We start from the raw sequence: 15805 nt of genomic DNA, 5'->3' as shown, positions 1-15805 counted from the left end.
TGAACTGTTAATTTCCCCATCAAGTCCAAGGTCTGGGCTTGTGGGGTGTCTCTTCTGGAGGAGTTTGGAGAAAGAGGATAGAGGGAGCGGGCAGGAAGTTCCCAGGGCTGGAGCTGGTGGGTGTTAATTGGAGGTTGAGGGGGCAGCAGGTGACATTTTGGGTGTGCTGTCCTCTACCTGATCCCATTGACACCTGATCCCATTCCTATTTGACGTCTCCCTGCTGGGCTGAACGACCCAATTCTCCAGAAGAGCTTTTGTGGCCCACATCCCCCTGATGCTCAGAGCAGAGCCTTCCCTGCGCAGCAGCTTTGCCTCGCCACGAGCAGTCTGTAGATGTTCCCCCTTGAGGTGTGACTCCTAAAAACCCTCTTGTGTCTTCCAGTGATGGCCCTGAGCGAGCACCCGGAGCTGAAGAAGAGCCTGACCCCTCCGCTCATCATCCATACGGCCGCCACTCCCATGCCCATGCCCAAGAGCGCCGTGTTCGGGGACGCGCCGCAGGGCCACGAGTCCCGCCGGGCCAGCGGCGCCTCCGTGGATCCCGTGGCCGCCTACGAGCTCAAGTCCCCGGTACTGGCATCACCTCCCCGTGCGGACATTCAGCGCGTCCGTGGGGCTGTCCGTCCAGTGTGTAGGGCGCACTGCCTGCTCCTGGACGGTGTAGATGAATGGAGATGAGAGATCTCTGCGGGCTGCTCTTGGGGAATGAGGTTTATTAGGGATGGAGAAAGGTCCTGCCTCGAGCTGCCAGATGCAGCGTGTGGCAAGGCTTGAGAGTGTGGGGGACAGGAGAGGCAAAAGGATGCTCTAGGAGAGGGGAAGGTCCAAGAGGAGGGGAAGTTCCAAGAGGCCGTGTGGCCCCTTGGAACCCCTTATCAAGGGGGCTTCAAGGTGGGCTGGAACAAGGCTTGGGCCAATGGGGTTACAGGCACTTGATGTTTTAGGGGATGGATACAGGTGCAGGGTGAATCATACATTTTAGGGGGTGAGATGGAACAGTCCACTTGACCCCTGGACCCATCCGTAGGCAAGGGCAATGTCCAGCTAGCAGAGAGGGCTGTTCTCATCCTGACTGTATTATTTATGAATAATTACATTTATCTATCCTCTCCAGCAATTCCCCCGTTCTGTTAAACCATCTGAAACGCCCAGCCGGGCTGGGGCGGGCGGTGGCACAGACCTGACGCGCTCCCTGTCGCTGTCCTCCCCGCAGCCCAGCGCCCGCAGCTCCCCGCACAGCCCCTGGCGCGCCGGCGGCTCCTGGAACAGCCGCCGCTCCAGCTGGAACAGCATCGGCCGAGCCCCCAGCCTCAAGCGCCGCGGGCAGAGCGGCGAGCGCAGGTCCCTGCTGTCCGGGGAGGGCCAGGAGAGCTCGGAGGAAGGGGACAGCTCGGATGAGGAGCGCTCCAGCCGCGCCGGCAGCTTCAACGGCTCGCTGCCTCAGCGCATGGAGTCGCTGGAGACAAAAGGCTCCTTTGACCTCCAGGATACGCTGCAGGTGCCGTCCCTGTATCGGACCAGCAGCATGCACAGCGCCAGGACGTCTGTCTCCGAGCACCAGGACTGCAATGGGAGGACCTCTCCGGGCCTGCTGCTGCACCAGCTCCACCTGGATGAGCCCCACCAGGACGGCGATGATGGTGATGATGAAGGTAGCATGGTAAGGAAGTGGCATGTGCTCATTTTGGGCTTTGCGACCTGTCAAAACAAAGCTTGTCACTGTCTCAAGAGTGCACAAATGGGTTAGGTCTCACCATCACCACCAGACCAGAGTCACCCAGAAGGTCTCTAGGTAGTGGATGCTCTCAGAAATGGGATTGGTATCCAAGCAAGTATTACATGCAGTATCAGATTGGTCATGATGGAGACAGCTAAATCAGATGGAATGAAGGCTATTGGAAATATATGCTTTTATTGGTTCATTTTTGTTTTTCTTCATTTTTTTTAAATGCAAAACTACTAAGTCTCTCTGCTTTCCAACTATTATTCAGTTTTCTGCCCCCCACACCACCAGCAGAAAACTTCTATAGGCAAAGAAAGGGCATTGGTCTCCCATTCCCATGGCATTAGTCCCATGGAGATGGTGGTAATTTCAGAGGCTCTGCATTAATTTCCATCTGAAGAGGCATTTCACTGACAAGTGTTTCTTTCACAGGCCTGAAAAGTGTCATTTAGGAAATATAAGCTGAAAATACTGCAAGTGCAGGGAAGGGATGAGGGTTCCTGGTCATTTGTTTCAGATGGATGTTTGTATCTTAAATGGTAAAAAGGGGAATCTGACTGCTTTTCCAAAGTTGTTTGTGTGACTGGCAGAGTGGGGCTTGAGTTGGGTACAAGGGTGTCACAGTTCTGGTGTACATTGAGGCCAGTTTTGGAGTGTTTCCTGCTTGTCCCAGGTTATCTCTTTGTTTGATTATACCTTATTCCCAGATTTAAACGTGTGATGGTCTGATGTGTCATCCCCAGGGGTGACTGTTTCTCTTGGGGCAGTAGATGGGGTTTGGGTAGAGACATGTGATGGTAGCAGGGGCTGTTCTGAGAACAGGAAAGCTGCAGATTGTGGACGTGATTTTACTCTTTTTCACTGACTTTATTGAATGAAAATAGAATTGGGATCATGTGAAGGGGTGTGAAAGGTGGCTCTCTGTTCCTTACTGGAGGAGAAGGAGAGTTAGTGCTGGCAGAATGGAGTCACTCAGCCATGAACTGCCTTTGCAAAAAGCCATTACCCCATTACATCTCCAGCATAGATCCTCAGCCTGGGATTTTTACTCATTGTCTTAACGTGCTTTTTAATTCCATAAAATAAATTGAATTTTTATGAAAAGGAGCAGTAATTATTTTTGGAAAAAGTCCCCACTATTAGAAGTGTTGAAGAGACCATGGTCTTTATTGCTGGCTAGGGATTTTTTTTCTCATGCTCCAACATCTGCTACTTTTCCAGCTCATCTGGTCCAATCATCCCACCAGTCCTTTCCTTTTCCCCACCAGGATCAAAAGCCAGCAGTCCCCCTTGTGCTGGGCATGGTGTGACGAGATGTGCCCCTCCATGAACTGTTGGACAAGATTTTTAATTTTTATCATCTGCTTTTAGCATAAACCAAACATCATCCTCTGTATTATGAAGTCTGGCCATGAAGGGTGTAATCACCTTAATACCCTCCCATGTAATGATCAGAAGCAAATGCCAAGGGGAAGAATTGACAGAATTGGGGAAATAAATTGTGTCCTAGCCCATAGGATAGCCACAGCTGGGATACTTGCAGCTTGCTGGTGCCTTTCCCCATGCTCTGAAATATCTCTTCCCTGCAAATCAGTAAACCAGATAGATAAGAAGATATTACTACATTAGAAAAATGAGCCTCCAGGCTGCAGGGCTTCCCTGCTGACATTTGGGGGGAAACTCTGCTCCTAAATTAGCCTTGACAAAGTTAGGGGGGGTGGGGGGAGAATTGCATTTTAAATTGGAAAAATGAAATACAAAACTACCCATCAACAAAAGAAGAGAAGAACTTGACTATTACTCAGATCAAAGTAATCCTAAATATGCTTTTCTGCATCAAAGCTTTGCATCCCTCCTTGCTGCCTGGATTTGATTGTCTCTGTGCAGAAATCAAAGAGCAAAGGCTTCATCTGGATTTCCCAGGCTACCCTTATATTAGTGCAGCACTTATATTAGTGTTGCCTTAGATTAATTTCTTTATTTCTTCAATTATTTTCTTTATTCTGAATTTCCATCCCTCTTAAGGGCCAGAATCAGGCCCCTGACAGCTTCTCCCCAGAACTAGGAAACCAGGGGGCTGAAATCTGTTCTTATTGCATCACTGCAGACAAGAAGTCTCTCACAGAGTGACCCACAGCTTTCTTGGGTTCATGTGGCTGTGGCCAGGATCAGGGATCTGCTGCCAGGTCCTGATTGTTTCCAACTGCTGGATTTTAGATGGTTTTGATGCTTTCTGCCCAAATTGCTCAGTGCTTACAGCAGAAAGTAAGGAAAATATTGAATATACAACCAATGTGTTCCCTCCTCCCCAAAACCTCACTGCATTTTACTATTGCAGCTCCTTTTCCTTTGCCTGTTCCACTTTTTCTCTGTGGCGTATGGTCCAGCCACTCCCAAACCCTCTCAGCCCATCCCTGTTGCATATTAAAATTAAATAACCAGGTCTCAAGCATCTCTGTGCAGTTTCCAGCTTGCCTGGAGGTCCTCTACCACTCACAGAGCGTTTTTCAGCAGTTCCCCCATCCTTATAATAAATCTTTTATAAATCTAAGCCTCTTCCTTACTCTGAGGAGTTCATCAGTCATGTTTTATTGCCAGCTGCCTTCATCCTACCCTCAGAAGTGCTTTAATATCTGAAATTCCTAAAAATAATAATTATAATAATTTTAAAGCAGGTATTTATTATCAGCTCTCATTGCTGTGGGATTGAGGGGCTTCATTCCCACTGCTGCCTGTGAGCACCCAGCATCTTCCCACGTCCTGCTGCCTCTGGTGAGAGATTTAGGTGGGCTTACCCAGGGAGATTTTGTCCAAGTCACTGGCAACTGAATTAAAAAGATTAGTTTTCTTTTCCCCCTACATCTTTGTTCATCCTGTCCAGGTGTGGTTTATGAAGAAATAGATGTGATTTAAGCCACATAATTGATATTTTACTTTGAAGATAATGCAGGCTTAAGAGCAATCAGCCCCATTGTCAGCACTTGGAGCCTGCCTCCACCTTGCTGGGAAAGCCTTGGACAGGCTGGGGCTGGAAACACTCAGGGCTTATTTCACAAATACCTTACTTTTGGCTCATGTTAACTGAACTATGCTGTTCCACTGGTGGAAATATGGAGTAATTCCTCTGAGTTTAGGTTTCTGGGGATGTACTTTGCCTGCTTAGAGCAGCTGGGCTGCAGCCTCAGTTGAGTCCTGGTGCTCACCCTTACTGTAACCCAATAAATAGAGAGACACTATGGGAAATCACTTTTTGCCTTTGTTATCTGATTTAGTCCATGATCTGCAAGCTGCAACAATTAGCCAAACCCCAAAATATCTTCGGCATTAAAATTGGACAAAAGGAATATAAAGAATCATTCTGTGCTGCTGACGCATTACCATTCACTACAAATCCCCTTGATAAATACCAGAACTGCTTTGAATAATAGATACTTCTGGAAACCTTCCAGCTCACAAAATGAGCTGGACTGAGTCGTAGCTATTACTCCATGTCCAGAGGCTGGGGTAGCAATCACTGCTCTCACCACAGCTTTGAGCAGACACCTGATTTTTATCCATTTATTTATCTTTTTTAAATCTATGGATAATTAGACTAACCAGGCTGCTTGAAGGGATAACACAACCCCAAGGATGCATGCTCTATTAAATACAGTTTAGAGAGAAGGGAGCAGTTCTGGCTCTTTGCCTGAAGCTGGAAAAGGGATGGGAGAACATTCAAAACAACCAAAACCCCACTGGTGTGCAGTGCATGGTCTGTTTGTGTAGAAATTGAGGGAAGAATGGGTGGCTGAAGGAGCAGGATAGAAAGCTCTAACTTTTCATTTTGTTATTCAAACTTTTCTTCTTATTTGCCAAGGTGATTTTCACTTTCTGAAGGGTTCAGGTTGTCACCAAGGGCTTTCATTAAAACAAGCACTACACCAATTATTCCCTATCACTAATGAGACCCCAGTCTGGGTGTCTGGAGGAAGAGAAAGGACTTCCTCCACTCCACTCAATTACTCTAACAAATCCCATTTTTACAGTCCAGAGTACTTCAAGTGCTAACAGTTTGCCTCAAAATGAATCCTCCCTCCCTGTTTCCTAGTTGAAATAAATAAAAGTGCCTTAGTCCTGGAGTGTGGGTTCTCCTGGGTGAGAGTGATTCCTGCACTGTTCTTCACACTCCTCTGTGGCCTCACGACCCTGAAATCTCTAGAAGAAGCTTCAAAGAGCTCATGCAGTCATATTTCCATGTCTGCCCATCAAAGCACATGTGATAGCAGAGAAATAAGGCTTATGAAAGAGCAAATATTGTTTTTTATTTATCTGCAGAGCACTCTGGAGACAGTGCACACACTGGTCTGTGCATTTATCTTCTGGTGCCTTGATGGGGAAGGGCTGGGGAAGCCCTGGTGTGGTGGGCAAGATGTTGGCCTGGCTTTTAATGGTTGTCCATGCACAGGGTGCTAACACTGCATTGCCAGTGGGATCAAAGAGCTTAGATTTTCCTTTGGAGGTCTACAGATGAGAAGGTGATAAATCAGAAGTTTTTGCAGCAAGGATGAGGCTTCCCCTTGGCATCCAATTTTTGATGTCTGGTTGACTTGTTGAATCAGGCCTTTGCAGTCTGCCCTGCTGACCTGAAATGACCTTGCAGACAGCCTGTAACATAAGGATGCATGGCTGAGGATGTGCTGTGGTTTCAAGTAGGAATTAATTTGCATGAATTGGATGGCTCATGTTCATGCAGGTCAGGCTGTCCATGGTGTTCCCTTCTGGCTTTATAATCTCCCATCTAATCTGTTCATGCTGAATGAGAGGCAGATGATCACCGTTGTGTTCCTGGACCAAAACTTGGGCCTCGAATTATTTCTTCAGCTTTACAGGGGTGCATGGACACAGGGCTTGGCCCAGCAAACAGCAGGAATCCCTCCCTCTGCTCCCTTTATAACCTCTGACATAAGCATTCTATATTATTTTTGAGAAATCAAACAAAAATATCCCACAAAAATTCCCCAAAATATCTTAGAAGATACAGGCAAGCACCTGATGAGTATTTGGAGGCACTGAGTGGGTTGTCATTCATTTGGGCCAGGGTTTTATTTATCATGTTTGTCCTCTTGGATAACTGTGTCAGATGCAGTTACCATGCAGGGAAAGGAGCATGACTGAGCACTGTGAGCTCACAGGGCTGGCACAACCCTCACCTGGGTGCCAGAGCTCTTCAGCAGGGTCTTGTTTGGGGACATTATTTTATTTCAGCTCTACTGAGCACTTGAAGATAAGTTTTTAGTGAAAAGCTGCCCCATGTCCTTCACGTGGAAGTTCTGGGGGGTTGTTGTTGTAACAGGTCTGTGTTTTCCTCCCTCTCTGTCCATTTTCCCTCCAGAGCAAGAGGGACCGTGTGAAGGCCTGGCTGCGGGCACGGCTCCCCACCTGCTGCACAGAGAGGGACTCCTGGTCCATCTACATCTTCGCCCCTCACTCCAGGTAAGGCAGGGCACTCGGCAGTGCTGCTGTGGGAGGATGGATGGTGACAATGCATGCCCTCCTTGCAGTGGCTCAGCTGCCTGTTTGTCCCAGTGTGTCAGTCGACACAACTCCCAGCCCTTCCTCTGCCCCAGCATGATGCCAGGGTAGAATAGCAAACAGCTGCAGAGGGCACAGGACTGTCCAGTCAAGACCCATAGCCCAGGGCATAGCTGCAGCTTCATCAGGTTCCTCATTTCCTTTGGCAAAGATGCCAGTGCTCACAAGTTATTTGGTGGAGGGTGATGAGCTTGGAGCAAGGGGGAGAGGTGCAGCATCAAGCAGAAAAATCTGAATTTGCCCCACCACACACTTACAGCACAGCAAAGGACTCCTTGATCTTCTCAACTGAATTCTTTTCCTCCCCCTTCCCTTTCTCTCAGAGAGGACCCTCTCCTTGCTTGAAGGCCCCCAAAGCCTGGCCATGGGGAGCCAGCTGAGCTCTGTGCTGTTCAGTGCGTTCCTCCAGACATGCATCCACACACCCGGGGGTTTTCCATGTTGGAGCTGAGAGCCCTGGACAGCGTTCAGGTTCATTCATACAAAGATTAGAGAGATTTTCAGAAACAGACTTTGGGAAATGTAATACGGTATTATAAATCCTGGGTCAGTGTACAGCCATCTGTCACAATAAATAGCTTCTGCCCCTTGGTTTCGTGTGTGCTCAGCCCTCATGGGCTCCCTGTGTGTGTTTCTTTCTTTATTTAAGCTAAACCTGAGCACCAGGAGCCAGGTAGAGGGGCAGATCCAGAACTGTCCGTGTGTCGGAGTCATGGAAGCCGCTGCCTCTTCCAAATGACCAAAGCCCCCTGTGAACATTCCCAGGGCTTGAAATGTGTGGCTCAGTTCCGTAGATCAGATCCCTTTCTGTTCATAACCCAATCTGCCCTCAGTGTGCAGCTCTGCCAGGGAGGGGATTGGGAGGCTGGAGCTCATCTGCTTTGCAAGCAGAGTGCTCAATTCCCCTGCTATGCACTGAGCTGCTGTGTGCCTCCTCAGCCAGTTGAGCATTAATAGCTAGTCTGTGTCTACTCTTTTTTTTTTTTTTTCCTCTCAACAGATTCCGTCTGATGTGCAATAAAATCATCACTCACAAGATGTTCGATCACGTCGTCTTGGTGATCATTTTCCTGAACTGCATTACCATTGCTATGGAACGACCCAAAATTGAGCCTCACAGCGCTGTGAGTTTTTGAGGTTTTCCTGTGCTCCTCGTGGAGCAAGCACGTGTGGCATGGACCCCAATGCCGTGCACTCGGTCTTTTTTTCTTTCTCTTTTTAAAATGGGAAGGTGCCAACACCCCCTGACTTTCCTTTGAATTAGGTGCAGCAACTCTCCTGGCCCTTTTCCAGTCTCCTTTTAAAGCACAAGTGCACAGATCGTGGCCTGCAAGATATCCAATATCTCATTTCTGGAAGCACAATCAAGGTTTTAACACATGACATAGCATGACATCTGTCTCAGTTTCCTTCCCTCAGAAACCTTCAAACACTTTTCCTCTTTCAACACAATGTTCACTTCTTCCATCTGTTCCCCACAGGCACGTATGTGTGGTGCAAATGGAATGGGGGAAACTGTTCATTTCATACTCTTCTCTCCCCTTTGTGTATCAGCTTTGTTGTGACACTAGAAAAACTGAATTAATGCAGGCACTGCAATGCCAGTTCTTGGAACCTCTTTGTTGTAATACACTATATAAGGATTCCTCACACTAGACCCTCACAGCCCCAGCATCCAGCAATCAGAGGGGCAGAATCATCGTATTGCTCTTTTAATTTACCATAGACTGGGGCTGAGATGTGCTGGGCTCTTGCTGATTTATCACTCAAGACTGCTCATATCACAATTGTATAGGATCCTGTTTATGTAGGCGTGTCAGGCTGTTCATTTTTGTGGATTTTCAATGTAAGACCTTAAAACTGGAGTCTAGGCTGCTCTCTGCCTATTTTTAAGCATTCCCTAGTAGTCCCTCTTACTGTAACAGTTTGCCCAGCAGTCTTTTCCCTAAATCAATTTTTTTTCAGTTCCCTTGCAGTCGTGCACCGACTCGCAGCTGCAAGAAGAAAGCAGGGCTCCCTGCCAGCTGATGTAGCAGGAGGTGATCATCCTGCTTATCCCCAAATGGGGCACCCTGAGAACCTCCCTTAAAATGATAATTGCTTCCTTTGAGCTCCTTGCTATGTCCTCTGGGAGTTCCCACTCCCCAAGACTGGCTCCAAAAGGAGCTGCAGGTACACAGAGAAGGGAAATGGGGTGACGTGTGTGAATTGGAGGAGCCCTCAGCAAAGAGCTGTAGAACAAAAATCCGATATTTCATGTAGGAGAGGAGGAGCTGTGGTGTTCCCCTGGCACTGGGAGAGGGCTAAAGGAAAGGAGATGGGCTGGTGTGAGGTTCATCACCATTAGATTATACCAAGGGAGCTGGACTATGGCCTGGGAGCTGCAGAGGAGAAGGGGAATGCTGAGCAGTGGGGCAGGGGATCCAGGAGGAGTGCATGGGCCCTGCCTGTGCAGGTGGAGCTCTCATCTGGAAACCGAGAGAGTTAGTTTAGGTTGAATTGTTTAAAATCATTATTCTTTGCTTCCCTGAGCTGTGGATTTTCTAACTGCTTCAAGTGAGTTCTCTGTCCCTGTCCCAGTTTCAGCTGGCTTATCAGAAGAGGGGCTGTTGTTGCCAGCCAGCATGCACTCCCCACTGCAGAGTGCATGACATGGACCGGGGAGATTATCCTTCAAAACAGCCACATGCTTGCCAGGCAGGAATGCAATATCCTCAGTCTCACCTCCATGCTGTTGCTGTTTTATCTCCAGCTGCACAAGCAGGTCCCCATCCTCTCCCTGCTGCCCAGTGCTTGCCCCTTACAGCAGCCTTTGTGTGGCAGCCAGCTAACAACGGAGATGTTTCCTATCACAGCTCATGCAATGACAGCACAAGTCTAGGACCTAATTCATTATGGACCATGTATGGAAACAAGCTACTCTGTGGTTCCTGAGTCACTTCCAGTAAATCATGATCTGGCAAGCAAGAGAGTTGCCAAGGTGTTTTTTCTTGTTTAAATTGCATCTCATTTTGAGTAAGAGATCAGCGTCTCTTATGGGACTGCTCTGTAGGAAGAGGCAGAAATAAATCCAAAACTGTTAAAAGCAGGACTGGGGCCAATTGTATGTGCTCATACATACGTGTACACACATCGTTGTTCCTCCATCATCTGCCTTCTGCTGTCCATTTCTCAGTGCAGGGAATCAGAAGCTGTCTAGGGATTAGGGTAATTTATTTAATAATCATCATTTAAAAGAAAGGTTTCTGCTAACTATGGATAGGGAACCAGTCCTTGGGCTCACCTGTAATCACTAGCAGTTCTTGCTGAGTCGTGGTGCTGAGGAAGGTACAGTCTAGTGGATAGTGCAGGGGACTGGGAAATGAGGCTGTTGGGCTTCACACCAGGTCTAGACTGTGGCTTTGGCAACAGAATTGACCTTTTGGGGGCAGATCTCAGCTGGCATAAAGCCCCAGAGCTTTGCTGCCTTTGCTGGAGCTGTGATAACACATGCCAGCTGTGCTTCAGCATCCCACAAGTCCTGCTGCCTCGCAGCTCTGTCACTAATATTGACTTAATTTCTAGGAGAATTGGGAGCTCAGTGATATTTACACAATCCAGTGATTTCTGCAGGGGAAAGGCAGGTAGAGATTTGTCAAGAATGTTTCAATCTCCCTATTTCCTCTATGAGGGGGAGGATGATTTGGGGGAAATTAGGGAGGATTTGCAGGCAAATGGGAAGGTTTGGGGGGGAGGTGCTGGCAGTTGTTCCTGTCCATGGTGCTGACACTGAGCCGGGCACTGGCAGGGCTGAACCATGCAGTTACTGTCTAAATATTTGGATTTTCTCCTCTTTGCGAGCAAACAGTCCAAGGCTTGCTTCAGCACAGAATTGGAAGAACAGTTTTCAAGCACCCAAATATGCACGGGGGGATGCACAGCTGCAGAGAGCAGGCTATAAAACATTGTCTCTCATTTTCTTTTTCATAGGAACGGATTTTCCTAACACTCTCCAACTACATCTTTACAGTCATCTTCCTGACTGAGATGACAGTTAAGGTAAATGCAGGTGGAGGATAAGTGTGCCTGTATTATATTAGTTGTTTTTAATTATGGTGGACTCACAAATCCCTTAGGTCCACCAGCTGCAGTTGAGGTGTGTATATTTTCCTCTGCTGAATCATACTCAGAATGCCCGCCATGTGCCTTATTCCAAGCACGTTTTGCATTAGAACAATTTCACTGAAGTTGCTCTTGATTTACACCATTATAGGAGCAATGGGATCCTTGAATGCAGCAATCCTGTCCTATTCAGCAAAGCTCTTGAGTACATGCTTAACTTCAACCATGCATGTAAGTCCCATTGTCTTCAACAACCAGTTGTCCTCAACAACCTAAGCTGCTGTGTGCTTTCCTGAGGACTGAGACTTAAGCACGTTGAAACACTTTGCTGGATTTGAGGCAGAAGGCTCAGAAACCCATGGCTTTAAATCTCTCCTGAGTAATTCATAATCATCTCACTGAACAATTGCTCTTTCTTTGGAAAGTTTTTCTAATTTATTTATTTGCAAAGCTTGTACACGATTGCTTGGATCAGCCACTCTGCACCTTCTCTCCCGCAGTCTATAGGAATAAAATGTGATCAATTTTTTTTCATGCCAAAGCTAAAAATGTTAGGAACAGTTTTGTGCAGGTAGGTTTTTCTGCATTCAAAGTACATCAGCTGTAAGGGACAACCTGGGGTGTTTCTGCAGCAATATTTCCGTAATTCTTTCAATAGAACACTTTGCTGGTTTGTTTAATTAGGTTTCTGTACTGGGAAGCAAACAGACTCACAGACTGGTGTCTGTAAATAATGCGTTCTCGGCAGGTTGCTAACTGCAACAAACATGTTGGATGCTGCAGTCATAATTTGTTGCAACTTGGTGTCTGGGCAGGTGGTGGCACTAGGCTTGTGTTTTGGGGAGAAAGCCTACTTGAAGAGCAGCTGGAATGTGCTGGACGGGGTGCTGGTGCTCATCTCCGTCATTGACATCCTGGTCTCGATGGTGTCCGACAGCGGCACGAAAATCCTGGGAATGCTGCGGGTCCTGAGGCTCCTGAGGACACTGCGGCCCTTGAGGTAAGTAGAGGCAGGGGAAGATCCAAGGATGTGTGTGCCAAAGGTAGGGCTGAGCATTCCTGCAAGGGAAGCAAAGCACCTGTGACCAGCGTCCCCCCAGCCTCCTGCAGCCCGCCGGTCCTGCGGAGCTGCCGCAGCCCTGGGCCCTTGCTGTGTTTCGGGACCAGCCCCAAATGCAATAGGAAGCTGATCAATGCTTCTTTTGCTCATTAAAACACACATCCCCTGCTATTTGTGTTCTCATTTGCTCTGTGCAAAGTGCAGCTTAACAGCTTCTTCTCCCCCTCTCCTTCAGGCAGTCAATGACTTTCATAACAAAGAAGGAAATTAGTAGCAGGTGGTAGATAATTTTTAAGGAAGCAGAGACTCAACTGTTGCTTAACCTAGAATGCAAAGAAGCTTTTTTCCCCAGCTCTCCATTAATTTTAGAGAGACATTTACTTTGAAAATGACCCAGACAAGATGAAAACAATTGTTCTACTAACTTGGCCCCCCAACTCTGCCAGCAGGCAGGATCCCATGCTCCAGGGACAGGCTCCACTCCGATAAGAACCTGCCCAAGGACCAACCTCTTATAAACAGGCATCTGTTTGTGACCTGTACCCCAGGGCAAGAAGGTTTCTCTTCATGCTGAATGCAGTTCCTCTTTAATACCATTGTTGCTGCCCCTGTTGTGCAGCAGCTAATAAACCTTCCTGCTCAAAGCATCTTTGTGTGCCTGTCATATCTCACTGCTGCTTCCTCCATAAAAAGGTTTGCTTTGAATCAGGATTTTTCTCTTTCAGAACAGAAAAATAGGACCCTGCTTCTGATAGAAGATGTTGTTTTACTACCCCGTGTGAATAATAAGTCTTAATAACAATGACCATGCCTTTACATATCTTCCAAATATTCTCAACAGCTATGAAGGACATTCAGTTCAATTGGTCTGTAAATGTGTGTTGTACATATCCAGCATGTGAGTTTTAGGATGTGAGCTGCTTTTAATCATTTTTATCTGGTCAGCTGGCACCATTGGGTAGTTCAGCTCCCTCACCATGTAAGTAGACTGCATTCCTATGTGACTCCAATTCAGGCTCTTCTCTCTTTGTGTGTCCCCTGATATCTCATGTCAGCTGCACTTTCTGGGGTAGTTTCTGTGCAATTGCTGGTTGGGTAGATTTGCTCTGCTCCTCTGTTCCTGCTGATTTTTGACCCATGTTAAGAAAACCTATAAAATAATCTAGATGGCTCAGGGTAAAAGAAGGATTGATTTCTCTCTCTGAACTTTGGAATGCAAGTTTCTCTTCTGATGTTCCATAGTTAAATCAGCTTTAAAGAGAGACATATGGGTTGTGCTAATCTCTGCTGGAGTCACCTGTCTGACCTGGTCAAAGCCCTGTATTCTTCTTTATAGATATGTAGGACTGTCTGGCCAGGACTTGGGTCTTTTATAAGTGGAGCCTTCCTTTGTGATCACCTATGTGTGTGAATAATCTGGAGTTGTGGGGAATAATCCACTCAGTAACTGCAGGCTGAGGGAAGACCTGCCATCTGAAGCATGGGTGGGATTAGGCTTTTCTATTGCTGTTGCATTCCTATTGGTATTTGATTTGTTTTCTCAAGAGATTTAAGTGCATGTGTTCAGCCAACATGTTGCTTTCTACTACAAAGGAAACATAAAAAAAGACAGCAACAAGCCCATTCCCTAAATATGTTCAGAATCAGTTCTGTTCTCCCATTATTAGATTTGTAGGAAAAGAAAAAGCAGCCATCAAACTGAGGTCATTTCAGTAAAGGATAAATCTCTGCCCGTGGAAGCCCATCTGCCTCTGTGCCACACATCTGGGCTGCCCTGAGCAGCCTCTGCTCACAGCTGCCCAGCTGCCTTTGAGCAGCTCGGGGCTCACGTCCCCCTGCACAGCCTGGCACGTGCAGTGACAGCACGGGGACAGCTGGGACAGGTGACCCGAGGTCTCTGCCCGCTGTGGCAGCAGTTGCCATGTCTGGTGAAGTGTCTCATGGAGCTGAGCCAGTTTCTCTTCAGGAGGAAAAGGCAGAGACCAAAGCCAATGATTCTCTCCCAGAGGACCAAAGCTGACTCCTTCTGTGCTCCCTTTCTGGGGACCCTCCAGGACAGGACTGCAGCAGGACAGCCAGAGAGGAGCCAAGCCACAGCTCTGTGTGTCACACTCAGCTCGAGGCCAGAGACAACCCTCGTGCTCTGCGTTGGCTTTCCCAATGGATGGCCTCCAAGGGGGATTCTTGCAAAAGATCTCCCTCATTCTGTCTCTGATTTTCTCCCGTGGAAACCACCTCATTGATTTATGCAGCACACAAAACCCCACATGCTTCTGCCCTCTGCCCAGACATTAAAAGAACTGTATGCCAATCGCAGGGCTTTGATTGCATGATTAATTATCAGCCTCCAAATTGAATCCATGAAGATTCAAGCCCAGCTTTATGACCAGAATTCCAAAAATAAATTCACAGAGGAATAACATTTAAAGATGTTTCCATGACCCTCTAATGTTTCAGCCAGTAAAGGGATTGCTTATACAATAACATTCCTTCCTAATGCGTTCAATCTGCTATTGTTGGGATCAAGTGTTATAGCTTAAGATTCGAGAGAAATCAAAATTGAAAATGTGTTCAGATTTAATGTGGGTGGACTTTAGGGCTGTTTTACTCTCTACAGAGCCTGGGCTTTGACTTCTAAATCACACAGATAAATTATTCACTTTTATACTATCATGGTCTAATAGTAATTTCATAACTCACTTCTATCTATCATATTATTACCTTTGCTAATTTTCTTTTAATCTGTGGAGGAAGGTCTTCATTAATGTTGATATGTTGCCTCATCTAAGTGCTGCTACTTCTTCTGAGAGTTCTTATCAGGAAGGTTGAATGTTGGTAATGGATCCAGCTGGGATGAGGCTGGCAGTGGGATAGGAGCATCTCACACCAGGGGTTCAACAGCGTTGGGAATCCTCAGACCAGGAGAACCAGGGGGAATTAGAGGGATTAACATTTCTTTGCACCAAAATAAAGAAGAAAGGATGTCTTATTTCAATTTCCCCATTTGTCATATGCCTAATGCAGGCTGGAATTGTGCTGAATGGAGCCTTGTCAGGTGTCCTTTTCTTGCACAACTGCAGGGCTCCAAATCGGCTGCATCCTTCAGCCATGAATTGCAGGGATGTAGGTCAGATAATAAGATTTTACAAGCCTAATAGCAGCAGGACCTTGGCAATATTGATGAGGTGTGGGGATGCCACATGTTGACATATTGGAGGTGGTACTAATCTGGAAAAGCTGAGAATTTTATTGACACCTCTTAGAGACTTGTCAGACTCTTAGGAGAATATCAGGAATCTTCTCACAGACTTGCCTCAATGTTGGGAGGCCTGAAGGTTTGAAGTTTT

The 15805-nt window shown here is 47.0% G+C and overlaps 1 protein-coding gene across 26 annotated transcripts in view; it reads left to right on the top strand.

The window, feature by feature from the left end:
* Positions 1-15805, top strand: part of CACNA1G (calcium voltage-gated channel subunit alpha1 G) — a 143533-nt gene that overhangs the window by 89378 nt on the left and 38350 nt on the right. For 14 of the 26 annotated variants that reach the window (XM_085556808.1, XM_085556804.1, XM_085556809.1 and 11 more), the window contains 6 exons: positions 386-573; positions 1118-1663; positions 7098-7198; positions 8298-8421; positions 11267-11335; positions 12214-12398. In XM_085556808.1, coding sequence (XP_085412934.1) covers positions 386-573; positions 1118-1663; positions 7098-7198; positions 8298-8421; positions 11267-11335; positions 12214-12398 — 1213 coding nt within the window. The remainder of the gene's footprint in view (positions 1-385; positions 574-1117; positions 1664-7097; positions 7199-8297; positions 8422-11266; positions 11336-12213; positions 12399-15805) is intronic. The other 12 variants (XM_085556823.1, XM_085556821.1, XM_085556822.1 and 9 more) reach the window with 1 other exon arrangement.

This window comes from Lonchura striata, chromosome 18 (genome assembly GCF_050655825.1).
Source record: "Lonchura striata isolate lonStrDom1 chromosome 18, ASM5065582v1, whole genome shotgun sequence".
NCBI classification, from domain to species: domain Eukaryota; kingdom Metazoa; phylum Chordata; class Aves; order Passeriformes; family Estrildidae; genus Lonchura; species Lonchura striata.
Note: the sequence above shows the minus strand (reverse complement) of the source record. Positions and strands in the feature narration are given on the sequence as shown.